Source organism: Rutilus rutilus (genome assembly GCF_951802725.1).
Source record: "Rutilus rutilus genome assembly, chromosome: 5".
Lineage (NCBI taxonomy): Eukaryota > Metazoa > Chordata > Actinopteri > Cypriniformes > Leuciscidae > Rutilus > Rutilus rutilus.
Window position 1 is genome coordinate 36,343,564 of NC_140213.1, and position 21,317 is coordinate 36,364,880.

General features: G+C 38.4%; 1 protein-coding gene across 2 annotated transcripts in view; it reads left to right on the top strand.

Annotated features, from left to right (window-relative positions):
* Positions 1-2,141: 2,141 nt before the first annotated feature.
* The window catches only part of kcng4a (potassium voltage-gated channel, subfamily G, member 4a), a 33,185-nt gene continuing 14,009 nt past the window's right edge, over positions 2,142-21,317 (top strand). Inside the window, exons 1-2 of one of the 2 annotated variants that reach the window (XM_084408644.1) lie at positions 2,142-2,490; positions 5,369-6,286. In XM_084408644.1, coding sequence (XP_084264770.1) covers positions 5,537-6,286 — 750 coding nt within the window. In that variant the 5' untranslated portion in view covers positions 2,142-2,490; positions 5,369-5,536. Of the gene's footprint in view, positions 2,491-3,521; positions 3,896-5,368; positions 6,287-21,317 lie in introns of those variants that run through there. The other variant, XM_084408643.1, reaches the window with a different exon arrangement.

The window sequence follows — 21,317 nt, forward strand, 5'->3', positions numbered from 1 at the left end:
TCAATACATTGCAGATATGCTCACTGAATATAAACCCAACAGATCACTCAGATCATTAGGATCATATCAGCTAGAAATACCAAGGGTTCACTCTAAGCATGGCGAGTCGGCTTTTAGCTATTATGCCAGCCGCAACTGGAACCAGCTTCCAGAAGAGATCAGACGTGCTCCTACAGTAGTCACATTCAAATCCAGACTCAAAACACTTCTGTTTAGCTATGCATTTACTGAATGAGCACTGTGCCGCTGTTCGTCCGACTGTTTGTACTGTACTGTATTTTATTTTTCTAAACTGTTTTAATTACTCTTATTTCTTTTTATTATTAAAATTTCTTCTATGTAAAGCACTTTGAATTGCCATTGTGTAAGAAATGTGCTATATAAATAAACTTGCCTTGCCTTGCCTTCCCGAATGCTTCACATTGTAAGTGGAATATTGTACCAGGTGAGCAACCAAGCAAATTTCGGTAGAGGCACATTTTTCCAACGAGTCTATGGCCATTGTTCAAATATTAACCAATATCCAAATATTGTTGTTGTATTGCAGTAATTTCATGCAGTAATTTTATGTAATTAAGGTCACTGCTTATAGAAGATAATTAATTTGAAGAAGAAAAAACTTGTTGAGTAAAACTGACCTTCAGGGTCAAAAAACATCCTCAAAAGTGGTTTCTGATGGTTTTTTATTCAGTTTCTGATAATTAAATCAGTGATCCCATTTTTTTCCCTCATCCTGTTTTAAGTTTAAAGGATTGGAAAAGCAGTTTTATGCGGACTTTAACAGGAAAGAATATGAGACATTGATAATCTCTCATTTAAAGAAAGAAAAAAAAGAAAGTTTTCCCAGTGTTCTGAATTGATTCATGATGGGCTGGGAAATTGAGCCGCAGCGTCTGTAAACTGATCAGTGATCAGGGAAGTGAGATGATCAGGTTGAGCGCTCAAGTTCTTATCCAGGTAACCTGAGCAGCAGGGTAAGGGCTGCTGATGTAAATAGGCTCAATTAATGTGGAAATAAAACACTGCACGCACAGCAGAGACCACAGAAAGTCCCTCGGCTTGAGAAAGACGGTCCCTTTAGATTCACTGCTGGCTGCAGTTATTGGCAATGCCATGTGTCCTTGTAAACTATATCATTTGATGTTGTTGACAGGAAGTGGACGCTTCTAGAGTTGCATGTTGAGTTAATTGATAGGCAGATGGATTCATTCTATAGAACATGAGGTTTTGCTTGAAATGCTGATGGGGTGCTTTTGGTACAGGAAAGGCTCAGATGTTCTTCACCCTGTGCAGATGATGAAGACCATTCTATTTTTGGCCCTCTTGTATGGGGATATCCGGTCTGCAGTTCACTCTCTCACAAGCACACACCCATGCACACTAGACACATGCTCAGAGAGGTGGTGTAACTGTGAGGGAGTTCTACGTTCCTGGCTGTTCTCAAATTCCAATTTAAGCTCAAAGGGAGGTTTGATGTCTGCATAAAGGGATAGGTCTATACATCCCATCCTCCAGCATTAATGTTTAATACAGGAACACCATAGAAAGCTTCAGACTTCATATATTTCTCTTTAGAAATCTCCAATGCTACAACCAGCCCAAATTCCTTTTTACTGACATCTGCCATCCCCCAGGAGAAAACTCATTTAACCTGCTTCGCTTAGCTGCCTTCAGGATTTGATTTCAAATTTGAATGTTATGTAAATCGTCCTGGATTAGGATTGCCGTCCGATAGACAAAACAGCATGGTTATGCTGAACCAGCATTTCCTGCTCCATCTCACCTAGTCATGGTGCTTTAAGCACAACAAAAATCACATCTTTTATTATATTGATTCAATTGGCGGGGGAGGGAATTCATCAAACACCTACATTATTGGGATTGAGAAAGTCTCACAGCTCTATAACTCATTCTTCTCCATTCTGGCAGACCACTGATTGGCAGTAATCTAGCTATTCACACATCGGCTTGAGGAGCAATTATGTTGATCAAAATATACACTGGATCAAACGGATGTCAGTGGGATACACAACTGCCCATCAGATGCCAGAGCTACTCCACGCCCTGTCCCCCTAACCCCATCCCTTTGTCGCTGGGGATTACAGTTTAATCCTCCAACTGATTCCTTTACTTTTCCTCTCATTCTCAAACAGTCTCTTTCTCTGTTAAATGTTGTAGGGCCATCACTTTAACCACTGTATCCTTGATGAAGCCACCCGTTTGTGTGTGTGTGTATAAATCACACAAGGGTGTCGTCTGGCAGACAACAAGGAACATTGTATTTTGACAAGGGGGTTCACAATGATATAACTTCAAAAGCAGATTGCGTCACAGCGGAGCAACGAAGGCTATCCCAATTCAAGGGCTTCTTCAATTGCATTGAAATGCATCCTTCATTTCCCGGGCAATGAAGGATACAAAAGATGGATCCTTTACTTCCTATCCAACCCCAGAATATATTGCACGCTGGTGACGATTACACTTTTAAATGTAAGTATTGGGTATCAACTTACTCGAATATCTAATGATACAAATGTAAAAATAAATTAACCACTTTAAAGCAGTTCAAATGTTGACATATCTTACTAAGATGCGATTTCATAGTTTATAATAATAGAAATAGCAGTAAGCAGTACTAATAGTAGTAAGAAAAAGGTTGTATAAAGTTGTATAAAGAATAATTCAGTCTGTTTAAAAAAAAAACTATTTCAGTCTTTGTACGTGCCATATTTTCTTTGTAATTATTTCATTATTTACTAGATTTCAGAGTGAAAAGTGTTTCAATTTTTAGTGCACAGATATAAGAAAATACACTGAACCTCAGAATGGCTTTTATTTTGTGGCACATATACATGATTGAAGGGGTACAAAAAATTAGGGGGTGGATGCATATCAGCAGTGCATATCTGTGTAATCATTCATGGGTTTAATGTGTGCTGCAGACCCTTGGCATCCAATGATGGAGAGGCCAAGTGCACAATGCCAGCTGTCTCACTTTCCATTCATATGCCACCAGGACCTGTGCAAACTGCTTAGTTATTTTAGTATTTCCCTAGGCATGCCCAACCTAATGAGTCCAGTATGCACACTTTGTATGCGTCTGTTTGTAAGCTCCATAATAGTGCTGCCAGGTGAACAGCATGTAGGCAAATACTGAATCAAACTAATTGGGTTGTCCCGGGGTGTTTGCACTGCAACGCATAAATAGACATCATAATTTCAGCAAACACAGATATGCACTTACCTGTAGATATAGGCTATGAACTTTAATGGAATATTGCTGTTGATGAAACAACCTCATGAGCCATGAAACAAATTTTCTATTAGGAAAGCAGGCTATTTTGCCTTATGATCTTCATACAGTTACCGGATTCAGAAATAGATTGAAAACGCCATTGTCACCAGGGAAGAGGTTCAAGTGTTCATTGCGAGTGTAATAATTCATCATGTCTCAGTGGTGACGCTCAGTGACGTGCACATCTAAAACTAGTTTAAAACCGAAACCTGTAATAAAATAATCTGCTGTTTATTGTCGGAGTGCGAAGAAGTACGTGACCAGGGTTTGATTTCAGTACATCCCCACTATGATTTAGACTTCCCTTTAAACTTACAGTGCTTTTGTCAAGGAGCGAGAGGGGCGCGCGACCGACCGGCGTTCACACACACTCGCTCGCTCGGGTCTATGCAGTGATAGTGACTCTGAGCGGCGCGCGGGACAGTGATGATGTGTCAGCGAAGAATATTCGCGCTGTGATCATTTCCCCGCCTCTAACTTCAGCATTCCACCAAGACGCGTTAAGTAACTACTAAAGTGAGTTCGTTTATCCTGTTATGGAGCAATATGCACAGAATATGTCTCTGCTGAAGAAAGTGAGGACCGGAGTCGTGGCGAGCGGTGAGTACAGGGAGTTTCTACTTGCTCTTGTAGATTTTATTTTTTAAACTTATAGAATCATTGTAGGCTACATTTCGCCTATATTGCGTATTTATCAACTTTTAGGATGTCAGTGGTGCGTTTCGCTTTAGCTTTATTTGATGTATGCTTTCATAGATTGACATATCTTACACATGTCTTCAGAATAATGTTATTTGAGCATTTGTATGTATTTTCAGAGATAATACATTTAAATTCAGCAGCGTTTGAACTTTATCATATTGTATGATATTTTTTTTATATTATGGGTTATGATTGAGCCAGGAATTTTCATAAATTCTTTAGCCTATAAATGTTATGTATTGATGGGATATGATATATGGCTATTGGAATCGTAAGGTAGTGACGATTCGTCTTAAACGATTCTGATTAGTCTTAAACGATTACAATTCCACGAACGATTCTTTTGGTAGGCTACTTGAAGAAATATTTGAATATAAAAATGCAGTTTTGTGCTGCCCTCAGCAGTCTGTTGACAAATTCTGAGATCGTTTCAGATTTCAACATACAGCCTATAGGAACAAATTTAATGTAACTCTTGCTAGATGTGTTACATAGACTTTTTAATTCTATGTTAATGTATACTATGTATACTAAAATATAGGGATTAAAATTTTGCTTGCAAAAGGATTTGTTGGAATAAACTATTTTGATTGGTTGTCAAAAATGCTCTTTGCAACCAGATGGCAGACATAGACATTGTGGAAATGTTTTGGTGTTTGTTTTTTTATGGTTAAAGTTACAGTATAATAATAAAAATAAAAAAAGGACTACAGTCAATAAATCACTCAGGAGTGTAGTGGATTTTTAAATAAGCTTTTTAAAGGCAACAGAAGAGGCCCCCGACCCTTCTTGCATGCTGTTATAAAGGTATGCCCATTATTTTGCCATTGTTTAGACACGTTTGCAATTATCATGCATTGTCTGCTTGGTTCACATCCTTCCTAATTTCCACCCTATTTTAACACCTGCTTATGTGTGATTGTGAAGGATCTTGCTCCCCTCACATTCTGCTCATCAGCCTGTACTGGAGAGAATTGTTCTTGATAGAGCCACTGCACCGGGCTGCTCAACACACTTTCCTCAATTAACTTTCCACACAGTAAAGCAAGCCTCGCTCCCAATGGGAATATGCTTCTATTAATAAATAGTTTATCACTCCCACCCTAGCATAATGAAACAACAGCAAATTATTCAATCTCTGTTTAGAGTTGTGGGATATCTGGAGGTCTCTGCTAATACACCCAGCCTCCAGACACTAGAGTGTCCTTCATTATTGAAATACGAAAAGCAAGGCTGTAAATATGTATATGATTCAATTTCTACGTAATTTTAACAAAGTTATAGTACTATTTCAAACTTCTATATCAAACTGATTTTATGAACACTACTATTTTACCTCTTTAAGTTTTGTTGTCTCTTTGTCTCCAACAGGGTGCAAATGATGTGGGCTGTTTGGCTCTTCACTGAACTGTGCACAAGATCCTATGGGATTTACCTTCAAATAAACACCTCAATGCCCAGCACCCAGGTATCAGGCTAACACTGAAACGACCTGAGCTTCGCCCATCACTTTGATCAACTTTCCTTTTCAATGCCATCATGCCAATCATCAGCAACGCCAATCATGACTTTAGCAACCTCTCGGTCAGTGACGACAGCAGCTTGGACCACATCTTTACTGAGATCCCAGAAACCGAGACCATCAAGGGAGAGTATTATCAGCGCGCTCAGTTCATCCGCCGACCAGAAGATCTGATTTCTGTAGACCACGGCCTGCAGGCCCTCATCAATGTGGGGGGTAACCGTTACACATTCCCTTGGAGTACGCTGGAGCAGTTCCCCTTGACACGCTTAGGACGTCTAAAACCCTGCAGCAGCCCTGAGGAAATCGCTCGCGTCTGTGACGATTACGACGAGGCCTGCCGTGAATTCTTCTTCGACCGTAGCCCCAGTGCATTTCGTGTAATCCTCAACTTCCTAGCAGCAGGAAAGCTACGTATGTTACGGGAGATGTGCGCACTCTCGCTGCACGAGGAGCTCAACTATTGGGGCGTAGAGATGACCTACATGGAGCGCTGCTGCAAGCGCAAGATGTACACACGCATTGAGGAGGTCGCCGAGCTCGAGCGGCGGGAAGAGGAGCGCCGTCAGCGCGGTATGCAGCTGCGCCCACCTGTAGTGGAGACACGTTACCACAAGTTCATGAACGATCTGAGGGACATGGTGGAGAACCCTCAGTCGGGCTTGCCAGGAAAGATATTTGCTTGTTTGTCTGTGGTGATGGTGGCGGTGACAGTGATCAGCCTGTGCATCAGCACCATGCCGGACCTCAGAGAGGAGGAGAATAGGGTGAGTGCATACAAAATATCTGGAGATTGGTCACCCTAAAAATGAAAAGTCTGTCATCATGTTGTTCCAAACCATTATGACTTTTATTTTCTTCAGAATATCTTTTGTGTTCCAACAAAGAAATGAAGTCATACAAGTTTGAAACAACATTAGGGTTGAGCAAGTGATGATCATGTACTCACCCTCTTGTTGGGTAAGCTTTGAAAAACAACGTTAGATATTTTTAATGAAACCTGAGAGGTTTCTGTCTCTCCAGTGAAAGTCCAGGTAACCAAAGCTTAGAAGATCCAAAAAAGTCATAAAAGCATCTTAAAATGAATATATGAATCGAGCAGTTTAAGTCTTATGAAGAGATATGATTGCTTTATATGATGCAGTTTTTATTTTAATGATGACAAAATGTTCAATTTTGGGATTGAATTAAGCCTTTAAGCCTATATGATCTGAATAAATTCTATGCTAAATTAGATCCCCTATAAAATAGACCCCCTTCTCCTCAGGTAGAACGCGAGTTTGTCATTGGAGGTGAGTTTCTGGTCTTCAAACAGACATGTGTGTGCTGTTCCTAGTAAGAAATAATGAATGCACCTCAGCAGGGCTCCCCAATGTCAGTAAATACCCAGAGAGTAATGAACTGGACCAGCAATGCCTCCACAATGTCAGCAAACATACATTGAGAATAATGAACCAGCTCCATAGAGACCTCTCGAATGTCAGCAGGCACACAGGGGGGTCCGCTTGAGAAGACTAGACCTTTTTGCTGTTAAATGACTATGAATTTTAAACGCCCTTAGGCAGATACCTCACACTGTCCAAAGTGTAAGGGGTAGGCCGCCGACTGTAGCTTCATTTGCCTGAAGTTTCGCTCCATGTGTTTTGAATGGAAAATGTAGTACTTTGTGTGTGATTGGGTGTGCTTGTGTATATGTCAAGGTAAGATCTGGCAGTGTCTATGCAGTTACGCCAGCATAGCATCCAACGGGCAGAGTCCCGCTGGAAGCAGCAGGACTGTCATATTTAATTCACACTGCCGGGCCGTTTGTCAGTGTCACCAGCATGGTAGAAAAGGAATGGCCTGAGCGTGGAGTCATTCATCTCTGCACACATATTTGTGTGTGTGTGTGTGTGTGTATGCATGTGTGTGCATGTGTTCACTGAGTGATAAAAAGATGACCTCCTCTGTCTCTCACAGCACTTTCAATTCTTTGTGCAGTCGAATGTGAAGATGTACAGATTGATGTTTCACACTTCTGTATGTTTACAGGCATAAAACTTTTTATTTAGTTTTATTCCCCTATAAATTATATACAACAAGACTTTAGTTTAGATCTCAATATCAGATCCGGAAAGACAAGGCCGCAAATCTCTAGTAAACAGGAAACATGAACAGAAGTGAGAAACACTGTGAGCAAACTCACAATGAGCCAATAGAGAAAAACTGAATAAATTCAAGAACCCACAGGCTTGTCTGAACTTTTGACATCAGTGTGACCTAAACAGACCCCTGTAGCTTATGCAGCTTAAGTTCTAGATCTAAAATAATCTATATGAATGTACAGTGGTCTCAGAAATTATCTGGATACTTGAGGAATACATAAATATGTAGGAATGAGACAACAAAATATAACCATCCATGTAGCATTCATTTACAGAAAAGTTGCACAAGCACACTTTTCAAAATGCTTCCCAAAAAGTTTTGAAATTATAAAACAATAGATATACTGTTTTGTTAAAAATCAAGAAAAGAAGTATTTTTACAATTTCTAGTTGCCAATTATTAGTGGAACATGCCCATAGTTGTGCAACTACTGTATGTAAATCTATTTGAAAATCTATCCACTGAAAGTCATTGGTGAAGTAAAGTGAAGTAAAATCTATTGTAAGGTCTTGCATAATTTGTTTGTAGATGCCACTTGGTTTGATCATTTGAATCAAATGCTACATCATTCAGGGATTTTAAGTGTGATTTAAGTGTCCGAATACTTTTGGGGCCTCTGTATACACACTCTCATTGTGAATTCTGAACTCTGTAGTGCAAATGAAATTGTGTTTTGTGTGTTAAGCGTGATATGGATAGATAAAAGATACAAAACATTTATGGAGTAGCATCTGAACTTGTTTAATCTGACAACCAATTGGGAATCGATCCAGAGAGGTTAAGTAGCTTGTGTGTTTGAGAGCAGGCTGTATTCTCATAATCCCAAGCAGCACCTTTTTTATATTGTTTAGATAACAATAAATACATTCTTGTAAGGTGATAAGATGAGTTTTATCTGGATTCATATGCGCTAATACCCTTTATCTTTGCGGCAGCTAGATAAGTCTGAAGCAGTGCTCCTAGAATGGTATTATGTGTACGCATGGGTATACCTTCTGCAGGTTTGTAACAGTTTATTATATATATAAAAAAAATTAACTAACCTTTATAGTTTGGGATAAAACATCAGATAGTCAAGAGAATCTGAGCATCCATGATCTTCCTTCCCTATGGATCTGTGCTTCACTCCTTCCTATAGATATTTAACTTTTTTTTCCCTCTTGTCCTACAGTAGATGCACTCTAGCCCTGCTTTTTATAGTTTTCCCTCTGCTTTCTTAACCCTCTCCCCGCCATTGATGGAATTTCCGGCTTTCTGTGTTTTCACTGTTATATGGTAGGGGGAGCTATGACACATCTTCTGAAAGAGTACTGAATCTCCTGATCAAAATCATGTGAAGAAGAAACAGAAACAAGCAATAGCATGTAAGCAGATGCATATGTAAAATAACACGATCATCAACATTAAACAGCATAAAAATCAAAAGTGCCTAATGTTACCGAATGAAATGTCGACCAGGACGAGGTATAGGACTGTGCTAGCTTTGGGTGTGTTGTTGGACTCATGAATGGAATGGAAAAATGCATTTTTCTCAGCTTTTTGCTCAAAATGAAACTTACCCACATTCAAGGGTTGATAAAAAAATAATGCATTAAAGGTGCTGTAGGTGATTCTCCTCATATCCTGATAGCAATCACTCTGTTAAGCGGTCTAAATGTATTTTTATAAATATATGTCATCTGTGGAATCGTAGGACCATAAAATGTTCGTTCAAGCGTATCGTTTGGTCCGAACGGTCCTATAGCATGTGTTCCCTTTCGGTCAATGTGTGTTTGCATGCGACTGCGCAGGCTGTTCACACAGACATAATAAGTCAGCGCATTCACGTACGCTGTGCAGACAGAGCGAGAACAAGTTTTGCTAGCTAAACAAACCGGAAACTTGCTGCATCTAATTCTGTTTTTAAGAATTTGTTTACGTTTGGTATTGTAGTGTTACTAACTGTACTATAAAGTTTTTTCACCGGTGAATGACACATGATATTGGTATTGCAGTAACAATGTCTCCGGTCTTCTTGGCTGTGCACGTTCATGCTTTCAGGAGGCGTGGCTTTGGACGGCGATTTGCAGGGAGGGTGGGACGTACGCTTTTACGCTATCAGGCTAAAGTTAGCATTTTCCCAGATGTCCTACAGCACCTTTAAGGTAGAATAATACTTTTTTTTTCTTTCTTTTTTAAAGCAGAGACTCACTGTTCTTTCTTTTGATTTATTACATGTTCAGATATTCATACAACAAAATATTCTGGGGGCCATTAGAAATTTTGTGAAAATGCTAGCAGTGGCAACTTTTTAAAAAAAAGCTGGAGGGAAAAGAGTTAAATGTTAAATTCTACCTTTGCTTTTCTTCTTTTGAGCTTCTTTTCTCTGCCTTTTCTCACCTTTACTCTTGTTACCTCTCTCTGCCCCGTCCTTCCCCCATGCTGTCTTATACTCTCTCTCCTTTTCTCCTCCCCAGGGCTGCAGGTGTAAATTTTCCTTTGTTTGAGTCAGCAAGGACTCTGAACCGAGGGTGTTTGTATGCCATGAGCATCCTGCAAACTCTCACTCACCAAGTGCTGGAGAGACACACACTTATTCACAGTATACTGTGAAAGTGAAGCTAAACATCTTAAAAATAAGACAGTTTTTTTTCCCCTGAACGACTAGTCGACTAATCGGTCTTTGGCATAAATGTATTCACACCCTCATGCTCGATACCACAATTTTGGCTTCAACCTAATACCGTAGTATTGATATTAAAACGATACCATATGGGTCTGAATGCGCTTATAAAGCAGGAAGGTACCGCAAATTAATCAACACAGATTATCACATCAAATCGGTAATTTGAAAACTTTCTTGTGAGAAGTAATTTCAGCAGTAGTCTACTGAGTCTCCCCTATCTATCTCTCAAAATGAGCAAATTAAAAAGACATCACCCCTGCACTGTAAACGAGCTGCGTGCTGCAATACAACACTTTCACTTGCGTTTCGGGACAGATGACGCAAATCACTTGCCCATGTCTTTTCAAACCTTGCCAATTTGAACATCCAATCGATTTTATATCATTCAGTAGTACTTTGGAGCTCTTTGAAAGACAAAGGTTTTTCTTTGCGCTCATACCAACAACACACACACAAGCCACCTATAAAGAGATTGCGCATTTCAAAGTGAGTTGTTTTTCCTCATACGGTCAAATACACACATAATTGTCAAACTGTCCGTCGGTATTCACATTAACACAATCGGTTATGTCTTGCGTTAATGTAAATAGTGTAAGTATATGTGTCATCGCATGTAGTATATCGGATCTGTGACAGCAGCAGCCTAATACATGCTGCTGTCTGTCACTAAATAACTTTTGTAACTTTAATTGTAAGGATTTACCCGTTTAATGTATTAAAAGTGAAGACTTTGTTATTTTACATTTGATTACTTTATTCTGTTAGACCTACCTAAAGTAAAGGGCAAATATTATGAGATCTAAACATCATTGGTTCTAGCATGTCAAACGCACGCTGTAACATTGTGTTATTTAAACGATATGATCTTATGTATGTACGTTGATCAGTGTTAAAAGAAAATAAATGTCTAAATTAGATGCACTCACCTGTCGATCTCTAAATGTCTTATACAAGTCACGTTGGGCGAGTGACTGATGCTTGGCAAGGTTTGATGGTTCTTCATCAGTTTTATAAGCAAAGTAATTCCATTTCAATTTCACTTCTTCTGCCCTCTTTATTGATTGGTTTTGGCCGTGTTGAGTGAGATTCAACTGCTTTATCCATTTTGTTCCTCTATGTTGTCACATTTGCCGGTTCCACATCAGTTTGGGTAGCACACTACCACCTAGCAGTGAATTTCGGAACAGCAGCATAAGTACCGAAATGAGCAAAATCATGATATCGTACCATTTTAAATAAAATATATACCTATATTTTCCCAGTACCGATATACTGTGCAACCCTACCCCATACCTGTCAACCCTCCCGTTTTTCCCGGGATTCTCCCGTATTTTACATTGCTATCCCGCTATCATCCCGTTTAAATATTTTCCCGTATTTCTCCCGTATTTTTAATCTTTCTATAATATTTTTTTTTTTAAAATCCCAATGGGCGCAAACCAGTTAAGCGAAAATCCCGCCCTGCAGCTAATTTCATTGGTTAAGGTTACAATGACGGGTAGGTTTAGGGATCAGTGTTTGGTGTAGGCAATCAGTACTGTGATTCACATGACCAATAAAATCTTTAGAATCGGCTGCAGGGCGGGATTTCCACTGAAGTAGTTAGGGGGAAAAAATCGCGCGAAGAAGAACAGCAGCATCCGAGGATGGACGAACATGAGAGAGATGGCATTAACACACGCAGTTATGTCAAAATGTCCGTTTTGTCGAGTATCCTCATAAGAGCAGTCTGAGCAGTCTTAAATTAGTTTTAAAAAAAGTCGTAAATGAAAGCAAAGAGTTGTGAGAGAATGAGACGCGTGTGAGATCCGTCAGCGGCTGTTTTTAAAGAGACAGTAGCCAATAAAGCTTTCTGTCAGTAAAGTTAATCAAAGAACAAAGGTAACAGAGAAAAGCACTCACTGCTCTTGACTAAAGATCTTTTTTTACTTTAATAAGGATTAATCTATGTACAATTTAAATTGTATGCAGTGCAAACTGTTTGATAACTTCAATTTCTGTATATTTTTCCTACCTGTTAGACAAATGTTTAAAATATACTGTTTTATGTTTTTCTACCTTAATTTGGAGATTAATTGTGAAATTATTACATTATAAAATGTTAAAAAGTAAGTTTTTTTTAATGGCAATTAATCGTGATTAATTAATGCAGTTAATTGTTGCAATTGATAAAAATAAATAAAGAAACATGATATAAATAAAAAAAAACAAAATAAATAAAGAACCCCCCCCCCCCCCCCCCCCCCCGTTCAGATTTCCCGTATTTTGGTATCCAAATGTTGACAGGTATGCCCTACCCTCATGTAATACCAAGTCTGTATGACATACTGTCTTTCTTCTGTGGGACACAAAACAAGATATATTGAAAGTAACAACAAGATGTTTTTCTTAACATCGTTCGTACGTTAATGAATTTGGAGTATTCTAAATGAGCAACCGCCCGAGGTTAGAAATTTGCATGAAACACATCCAAACCATGTCCATATAAAGGCTTTCCACACGCCCTTTCCTTTCGTCGCTCTCAGCAAACATGACACGCTCTCGCCTGAGAGCACCCGCAGCAAGATCCCTGAGCAATGCCAAATGCCATCCTCCAAACAAGTTCAAACACAATGAACACATATGTAATGGACGGAGGCCAGTAAGAACTGTATATAGTATACAGTTGTGGTCAGAATTAATGGCACCCCTGGTAAATATGATCAAAAATGGCTGTAAAAAATAAATCTGCATTGTTTATCCTTTTGATCTTTCATTCAAAAAAATTCGCAAAAATCGAACCTTTCGTTGAAGTAAAAGAATTGAAAGTGGGGGGTAAATCACATTATGAAATAAATGCTTTTCTCCAAAACACGCTGGCCACAATTATTTGTTGCAACCTCCTTTTGCCAAGATAACAGCTCTGAGTTTTCTTCTATAATGCCTGATGAGTTTGGAGAACAACTGACAAGAAATCAGAGACCATTCCTTCATACAGAATCTCTCCAGAGCCTTCAGATTCCCAGCTCCATGTTGGTGCTTCTTCTCTTCAGTTCACTCCACTCATCAGGTCAGGGAACTGGGACGGTAATGGCAGAAGCTTCATATTGTGCTCTGTAACACATTTTTGTGTTGATTTTGATGTTTGTTTTGGATCGTTGTCCTGATGGAAGATCCAACCACGGCCCATTATAAGATTTCTAGCAGAGGCAGACAGGTTTTGATTTTTTTATCTGTTGATATTTGCTAGAATCCATTATACCATGTATCTGAACAAGATGTCCAGGACCTCCAGCAAAAAAATAGGCCCACAACATGTAAGATCCAGCAGTATATTTAACCGTAGGCATGGGGTACTCTTCATCCCTGTTTGCACCAAACACATCTGGTGGGTTTGCTGCCAAAAAGCCCTTTTTTTGTTTCATCTGACCATAGAATCCGGTCACTTTTGAAGTTCTACCAGAAAGACTCGGGAGGCAAAATAACGTAACAAGTATGGATTTATTAACAGCCCAGCAAGCAAGTATTATGATATAAAGTTCTCTGGCGTAGGCCCCGTCCGTAACTCGCAATCCGGAATCAGGCATTTCTTGCCTGAAGACGAAGGCAGGGTCGCAGCCGACCCCCTGGGAGGTTTGGGAAGGGACCATCCTGGTGGTGGTGGGGAGGATGGAGGTGAATGTACTGTAGGCATCAGCATCTGCGAACTCAGACATGTGTAAGTACCGATCTTTTATACTACAAGTATTACAACATGATTGGATAGATGAGAAGGTAATAAGTGACATAACAGTTGAGTCTTCCCGGTAGAACTTACGCTAAAGCTTTCATTTCCAGTCATGTCTGACAACTGAATATGCTGGAGTTTATTTTTGGAGGAGCGAGGAGGATTTTTCTTGAAACCCTCCCAAACAACATGTGGTGATGTAGGGGTTGTTTGATATATTTTTTTTAGGCTTTCTGACCCCCAAGACTCAAGTAATCTTTGCAATTCTCCATCTGTGATCCTTGGAGAGTCTTTGGCCACTCAAACTTTCCTCCTCACCGTGCATTAAAACAATATAGACACACATCCTCTTCCTGGCAGATTCGTAACATCTTTAGTTGATTGGAACTTCTTAATTATTGCCCTGATGGTCAAAATGGGGATTTTCAATTCTTTAGCTATTTTCTTACAGCCACTTTCTATTTTGTGATGCTCAACAATCTTTTGATGCACATCAGAACAATATTCTTTGGTTTTACTCATTGTGATGGATGGTTAAGGTAATTTGGCCTTTGTGTTTCCTCACATTTAAACTTCTGTGAAACAAGAAGTCATAGCTAGACAATTTCATGTTCCTAGTCACCCTGGTGTGCTAAAAAAAGGTAAATATTAATGGGAATATACTTCAGAGATATTTTACTCGTAAAAAATTCTAGGGGTGCCAATAATTGTAAATAATTTAAAAAGACCTCTTATATGTCAAAGGATTAAGGATCGGTGCTCGGGCCCTAATGAACTTGTCATAGGTGGAGGATTAGATGAGTAGTCAATCATTGTGGCCCTAGGCCATATCTCCAAGTCCAAAACTCAGTACTGATCTGATCTCCAAAGAGCTGGTATCGGACTACACAAAAGAAATTTACCTGTTTTGCCAAGAGAGATGATTAATTGGCACATTTATTTATTTTATTTATTTAAAATTATACACTAAGGCATGTTGAAATTGGCCTGAATTGAAAAAAATGTAGAGGGGAATAAAATATTTAGTATGATGTCATGAACTCAGTGTTTTTAATTTAGCTAAATGTCTACTGCCAATGCATCAAGCAAAGAGCAGATTTGTGTTTGCAACAAAAAAGACAACATAATCCTTGTTATTTGATGGAAACCTTCTAAAAAGAGCTGGCTTTACCTGGAAATTTACTTACCGCTACACCCATCAGAATATTTTATATTGCAGGTGTATCCACTTGATTACACGCAAGAAGAGATAATGAAAGCTGAGTTCATAATTTACATATGCTAGAAAATTTTAACTGATAAATGAATCATCGGACTGTGCTCAAGCACATAAAGTAAGGGAACATTTAAAGCCGTTTTACAGCTCTGCATCACATTCATCTCTGTGAGTTTCATGAGATTTAGCCTGTCTTGCAGTTCAAACCAAAGTTAGTTTAATTTTCCTCGTGACCGATCATAGTCTCCACACACCCATCAGTGACAGACTAGCTAATGCTGTACATGTCCTGCTCATGCTATGTTGGACAGAGTATTACAGAGGGCCAGATGGTGTCGGTACAGGTGCAAGTCGTGAGTGGTTTCGGTGTTTCGGTGTTGCGTTGCAGTTTTGCATTTTGGCTGTATGATTTGCCAGAAGGGGAGTTCCTGGAACAGGTGGTGTTGCAGGGTTAGCAATGATCTTAGCCACTGTTCTCTGGCCTGGGTCCTTAATATAAGGCAGAATAGAGTGAACAATACACAGCGCAATCTGAACAATGTGCCGCAGGTTTCCCATTGAGTAGGCAGAAACCACCCAAACTCAGCATGATGAGGCCAAAGTGACGCAGTCAAAGAACGGAATAAAGGAAAAACTAGATGAAGATTGTGTGCGCTTGTAGAGGTGTTCCGTTGATGCCAAGTTTTGTCAACCCATATAAATTAAGTAGCAAAGTTTACAACAAACCAGTACCTGCATATATAATTGGATTAGAAATGTTTCGCTAATTACACTGATTTAAATAATGCAGACCATACAAATTATAATTTTTAACATTGGTTTACAAATGTGCATGTTAGACAGTGGCTGCATTTCCATTACCCTTCAAATTGCAAAATTGAAATTGCGAATTGAAAATATGCCCAATGGAAGCACGTCAATTTAGCAAAAACTCCCATATATCGCATGAGGTGGTTTTTCATGCAATTTGAAAATCAAATATTTCTCAAAACTGCAATGGAAACGTGAACGTAAAAGTCACAAAATCATTATTTAAAGAAGGCGCAGTATATTTGAACAAAAGACAATACAGAGTTCTTTATTAAAATCATAAAAGACAAAATTATTACGGCAGTAATGGATTCTAAACAACAAAGAAATGCCACAATTTATAAAAACCTTGAAGCAGATACAGTATGAAGGAGAAGAGCTTCCAGAAACAATTGGCAAGTATTATGCTCCAAATGGAAAGCTCTCAAACAAAAGTATCTTGGAAACCTCTGCAAAAGCAGTGCTGGTGGGATAGGGAAAATAAAATTGAAGTATTTCAACCTAATAATAATAATAATTCATTACATTTATATAGCGCTTTTCTAGGCACTCAAAGCGCTTTACATGGAAGGGGAAATCTCCTCAATCTATATATATATATATATATGGGGATGCTTAGGAGGTCATGATGGACAGAGGCCACTGGGCAAATTTGGCCAGGATGCCGGGGTTATGCCTGGGATTTTTTTGGGACCACAGAGAGTCAGGACCTTGGTTTAACGTCTCATCCGAAGGACAAAATACTTGGCCAGAATTGACACATGATGAGTGCTAGTAAAACTAAAATACAACAGGCTAATGCAAGCTAAGGACGTTAAGTTAGCCTCAGGCTTTGTTTTTACTTATTGCGAGGGATAAAATTTACTTTTTAGTCGCATAACATCGGTTAATGGAAACGCCGTCATTTCGCAATAGTTTTTTTATTGACATTTAGGAAATATTGCAAAAGTTTTGTGCAAATCTGTAACAGAAACCAGGCTAGTGATTGTGTATTCCAGTTGATACCCCCATTGTTCACAACAATATTCAAAGGCCTCATAACTTTCTTTGTTTCTCCGTTAAATTCTTAGTTTCATTTTCATGGACTTTTAGTTTGTTATTTACTGTCACATGTGTTTCTTTGTTCAGTTTCCTGCCACTTTATCAGTTGTCATGGTAATTAATTTGATCTGCACAGGTGTTCATCATTATTTCCCTCATCTGGTTTGTACTTAAGTTGCTCTCTTTTCAGTGTTATGTTGTCTGTTCTCGTTAAAGCATCAGTTGAACTATCTCGGCTGGATTTGTTGGATTTACTGTCTGAGTTTGCTATTAAAGACTTTTAACCTAATCTTCTTCGTCATTGTCTCCTTCTACAACTATACATGATGGATTTTTAGTTGTTTGGACTTATTTTAATGCTTTTTTTGTCTAATTTGATATCATTTTAAGTAGGGTTGAACGATTAATCGCACTTTCCATGTAATCGCACTTAAATCGAGATGGCTTATCGCGATTTTAAAATTTGTCGCGATTTTAAATTTGTCATTGATGCGACAAGTTTGTCATTGATGTACGGCTCTGTAAATGCTGCTCCATCTGAAAGCACTGTGAGTTTGAGTCACTTATAACGTGCATTTAAAAAAACAACACGCGTCAAACATCTTTCCAAAACATGAGAAGCATTTATGAACCTCGTCCAACAACAGACAACATTTAATAACATGCATTTACTCCAAACTCACTTCATAACGACAGCTGAGCTCCTCCTTCTGTGAGATGATGTGCCTTCTTACACAGAATAAGGCAGTCTGTATTTATAAGTCATGTTTAATCAAAGCGTTTCAATCTTCTGTTTATTCAGCTACAGCGATAGGGATTTCCTGGAATGATGCGCATTATTGTACTTCTGCGGCAGGGCAAATATATCGTGTTTGCATGAGAGCGCCCTCTGGCGTTCAAATGGGGCAGTATTTACTACCAATCAGCCGCACTCCACTGACAAGCTGCGCATAAAATAATCGCAAATCGCGTGCGTTTTTTTTGCGATTAATCGTTCAGCCCTAATTTTAAGTCATCTTGAGGCTCCCTTGAAAGTTTGCTAAGACCCCTAGTGGGACTCGGTTGAGAACTGTTGGTTTATTCTGAACCAGATATGACTGACAGAAATAAAATTCAGTTCAGTGAGTTATTGCAACCACAGCCGGCCCGTCCATTAGGCGACATAGGCGGTCGCCTAGGGCCCCGCCTTGCCAGAGGGGGCCCCTGTATCTAACAAATATTATATTTTATTAATCGTTAATTAAATATAATATTGAGAATTCACTCAGGTGCGTGCATCTCGACTTTCGCAGTCAGAGATGCATGGACCTGACTAATCATGATACAGTTCACAGAGACGGTGAGTATCTAATAAATCACCCAGACCTACAACATACATAAAAAGGATAGCTCTGTATAGTTCAAACATGACAAATTTCCGAAAAAGATAATAAATACATAACAATAGAACGAATAAAAAACGAAAACCTAAGAAATATACACAGTAGCTCGTCACATGCTAATTTGCATAATACCGCCCGAGATATAGTGGGAGACCTCGAGTACCGTAATTATCACAGTATTCACACTCATGGATTCCACCACACTTCTCTCCAAAATGCTCACGTTTTAGAAACAAGAGAAATTATTATTTTTTTTGTGGTGCTCTTACCCTTTAGTAATGCTTAATTTCTTAGGCCTATATGAGGCATTTTGCATGACAGAAAATGTGCTGTCAAATAAAATACCAAATATTATAATCTCTATGGTAATATCGACTTCACATATTTGGATTGCCTCTTGTCTGTCATAACGTCACGAAGTCTCGTCAGAGTCGTAGTCATACAGCAATGCTATTTTTAGTTAATTGAAATAATAATATGTTAAACTGTGGTAGAAATGGCATCCAAACGCCATCTTTCTGGAGCTGAAAAAAGGAAGAGGAGAATGGTTGAGGAATAAAGACAAGCTCAAAGTAAAGGTGTGTTCTTCTGACTTCTATAAATAGTGCGTTATTTATTGCTGTATTATTAGTTTTACTAATCAATGTAACAATGCCCATGATCGCAGACAGACAGACAGACATGGAAAAATTGGGCCACATTCAGCGTGTTAAGAATTATCTACCCATGCATTTTGTATAGATTTTAATCCTCTGATGAAGTTATCGTAGTTTTTTTTAATTAAGGTGGACCATCTCAGACCTCAAAATGGCCGTTTTACCCCCTTTTGATAGGCTATTTATGCAATTAATTTATATTAACTGTCTCTTTTTCTGCAATTTCTCAACTGAGAATAATGGTCATTAATCACTATTATAATTTTGAGCAAAATAATTGTGATTATCAGTTCCATTATTATCATGCAGTCCTAACCCACCCCATCCATTCTCCCTTCCCGCTAAAAACAGGTTTCTCCCTCTTTCCAAATTAATATTTAAACATTTCTAAATAATACAAAACATTTTTATTATTGTGATCATCAGTAAAAAGTTAAAATGTAGTAGCCTACTGCATTTCTAGTCATTATGCATAATTACTACTGCATTTACAAAAATACCTTTAATTTATGCTTTATTAATATGCTTTATTTTTTATGTGTGCTTTCTGTCTTTTATGTACTAGGCTAGGGCTATGCTAAAAATCTCTTAGTTTCTTAGTGTTTTTTCATATGTACGTTGAATGTTACACTTTTATAAACTTATATATTGAGCAATCTATAGCCTAATTTTTTTTATATATATATATATTATAATTTATGTACAATTCATACATTTTATTTCATTTATTTGAGTTTCATGTAAATATTTTTTTCATTTTTGAATGCTACACTTAATACACATTTACAAACTTAAATATTGAAATTGTCGTATCATGTGCTTTCTCTTCCTTCATGAAATTGTTATGAGAGTTTTTTACTCCAGTGGGGCCAATTTTCATGATCTTGCCTAGGGCCCCACAACCCCACGGGCCGGCACTGATTGCAACTATTGAAACTGATAAGTCATGACGTTGATTCAGACCATGAATCTCTTTGACTGTTTCATTGACAGCGTCACTCACATAGTTTTCCGAATATATTTTAAGTAGGCTACTGACTTCACCCTAGGAAATTGTGTATTGTGCTTTTTTTAGTAATAGGCTTAAATACAAATGTTTCATTTAGAGAAATAATATAGATCGCACTTTCTCTTTCCATTTGCACTGTTTTTTTCAAATACCTTAATTACAACTCATTGATATTTTGTTCATGAAATCTGCATGGAAACATTTACATGAACAAATCACGATTCACCAAAAGCTTTCATACTAAAATGTATTCAAAATTTCTGATAAATGTAGGAACAACTGCAAACGCACATACGCAAAAAGCACTTTCTCTGCGTGGCCTTATAATCGTGTTAAGAAGTTATATTTCATCTTAACATGACTATTATTATATTATGTTATATCATATTATTAATAAATAATACTATTTCATTTTTAATTTTATATATTATTTCGCAGAACCTATTCTTTCTCTTTCATTATATTAAATTCACTCTGGAAGCTTACATCTCAGCTAAAATCTAAATTGGTTTTGCCATGGGGCAGGAAATTCAGCAGTGGAATAATGGTGCAAGAAACACTGCTTAAGTGTTTAGTTGATTACTAATTCCATGGCTTTGAGAGAGTTGAGTTTTAGTTTTTCCCTTTTATGAGAATGCAGACTGTCTCTCTACTGCAAATTGACTTTTGTTGTAGTTCTACGTGCTTTTATCAAAAGTGTGAAGGAAATAAGAGAGCTGGCAACCCTGCGGTGCTCCAATATTGATGCAGGAGAAATTGGGAGGTGATTGTCCTCACGTGCAGCTTACAGAATAGGTTTTTATATGACACTCAACAGCAGGAGTTTCCAAGCCACAAAGTGCCAGTGTAGGTCAAAAGGGTTATTGCACCAGAATCACCTTTGTTAAAGCTGGAGCTGCGGTCCTGAACGAATTGACTTGCTTGAACTCCTTAAATGAGCAGCATGACTTGAAAGAAAATGTTCCGAAGTGAAGCTGTGCTTATGCCTGCCTACTGTTTACTATTCCGAGCACTAACATCTTTTCAGTTCCAAGTTCACAAGTGTATGTATAAACAAACAGACACGTGGCTGCCTCTATGCAGTGGTTCTTGTCTTTATTTGGGGAAATGGTTAGCCTGGAAATCCAGACCTAAATCTAAAAGATTAATGGTCTGGCGTCCACTAATG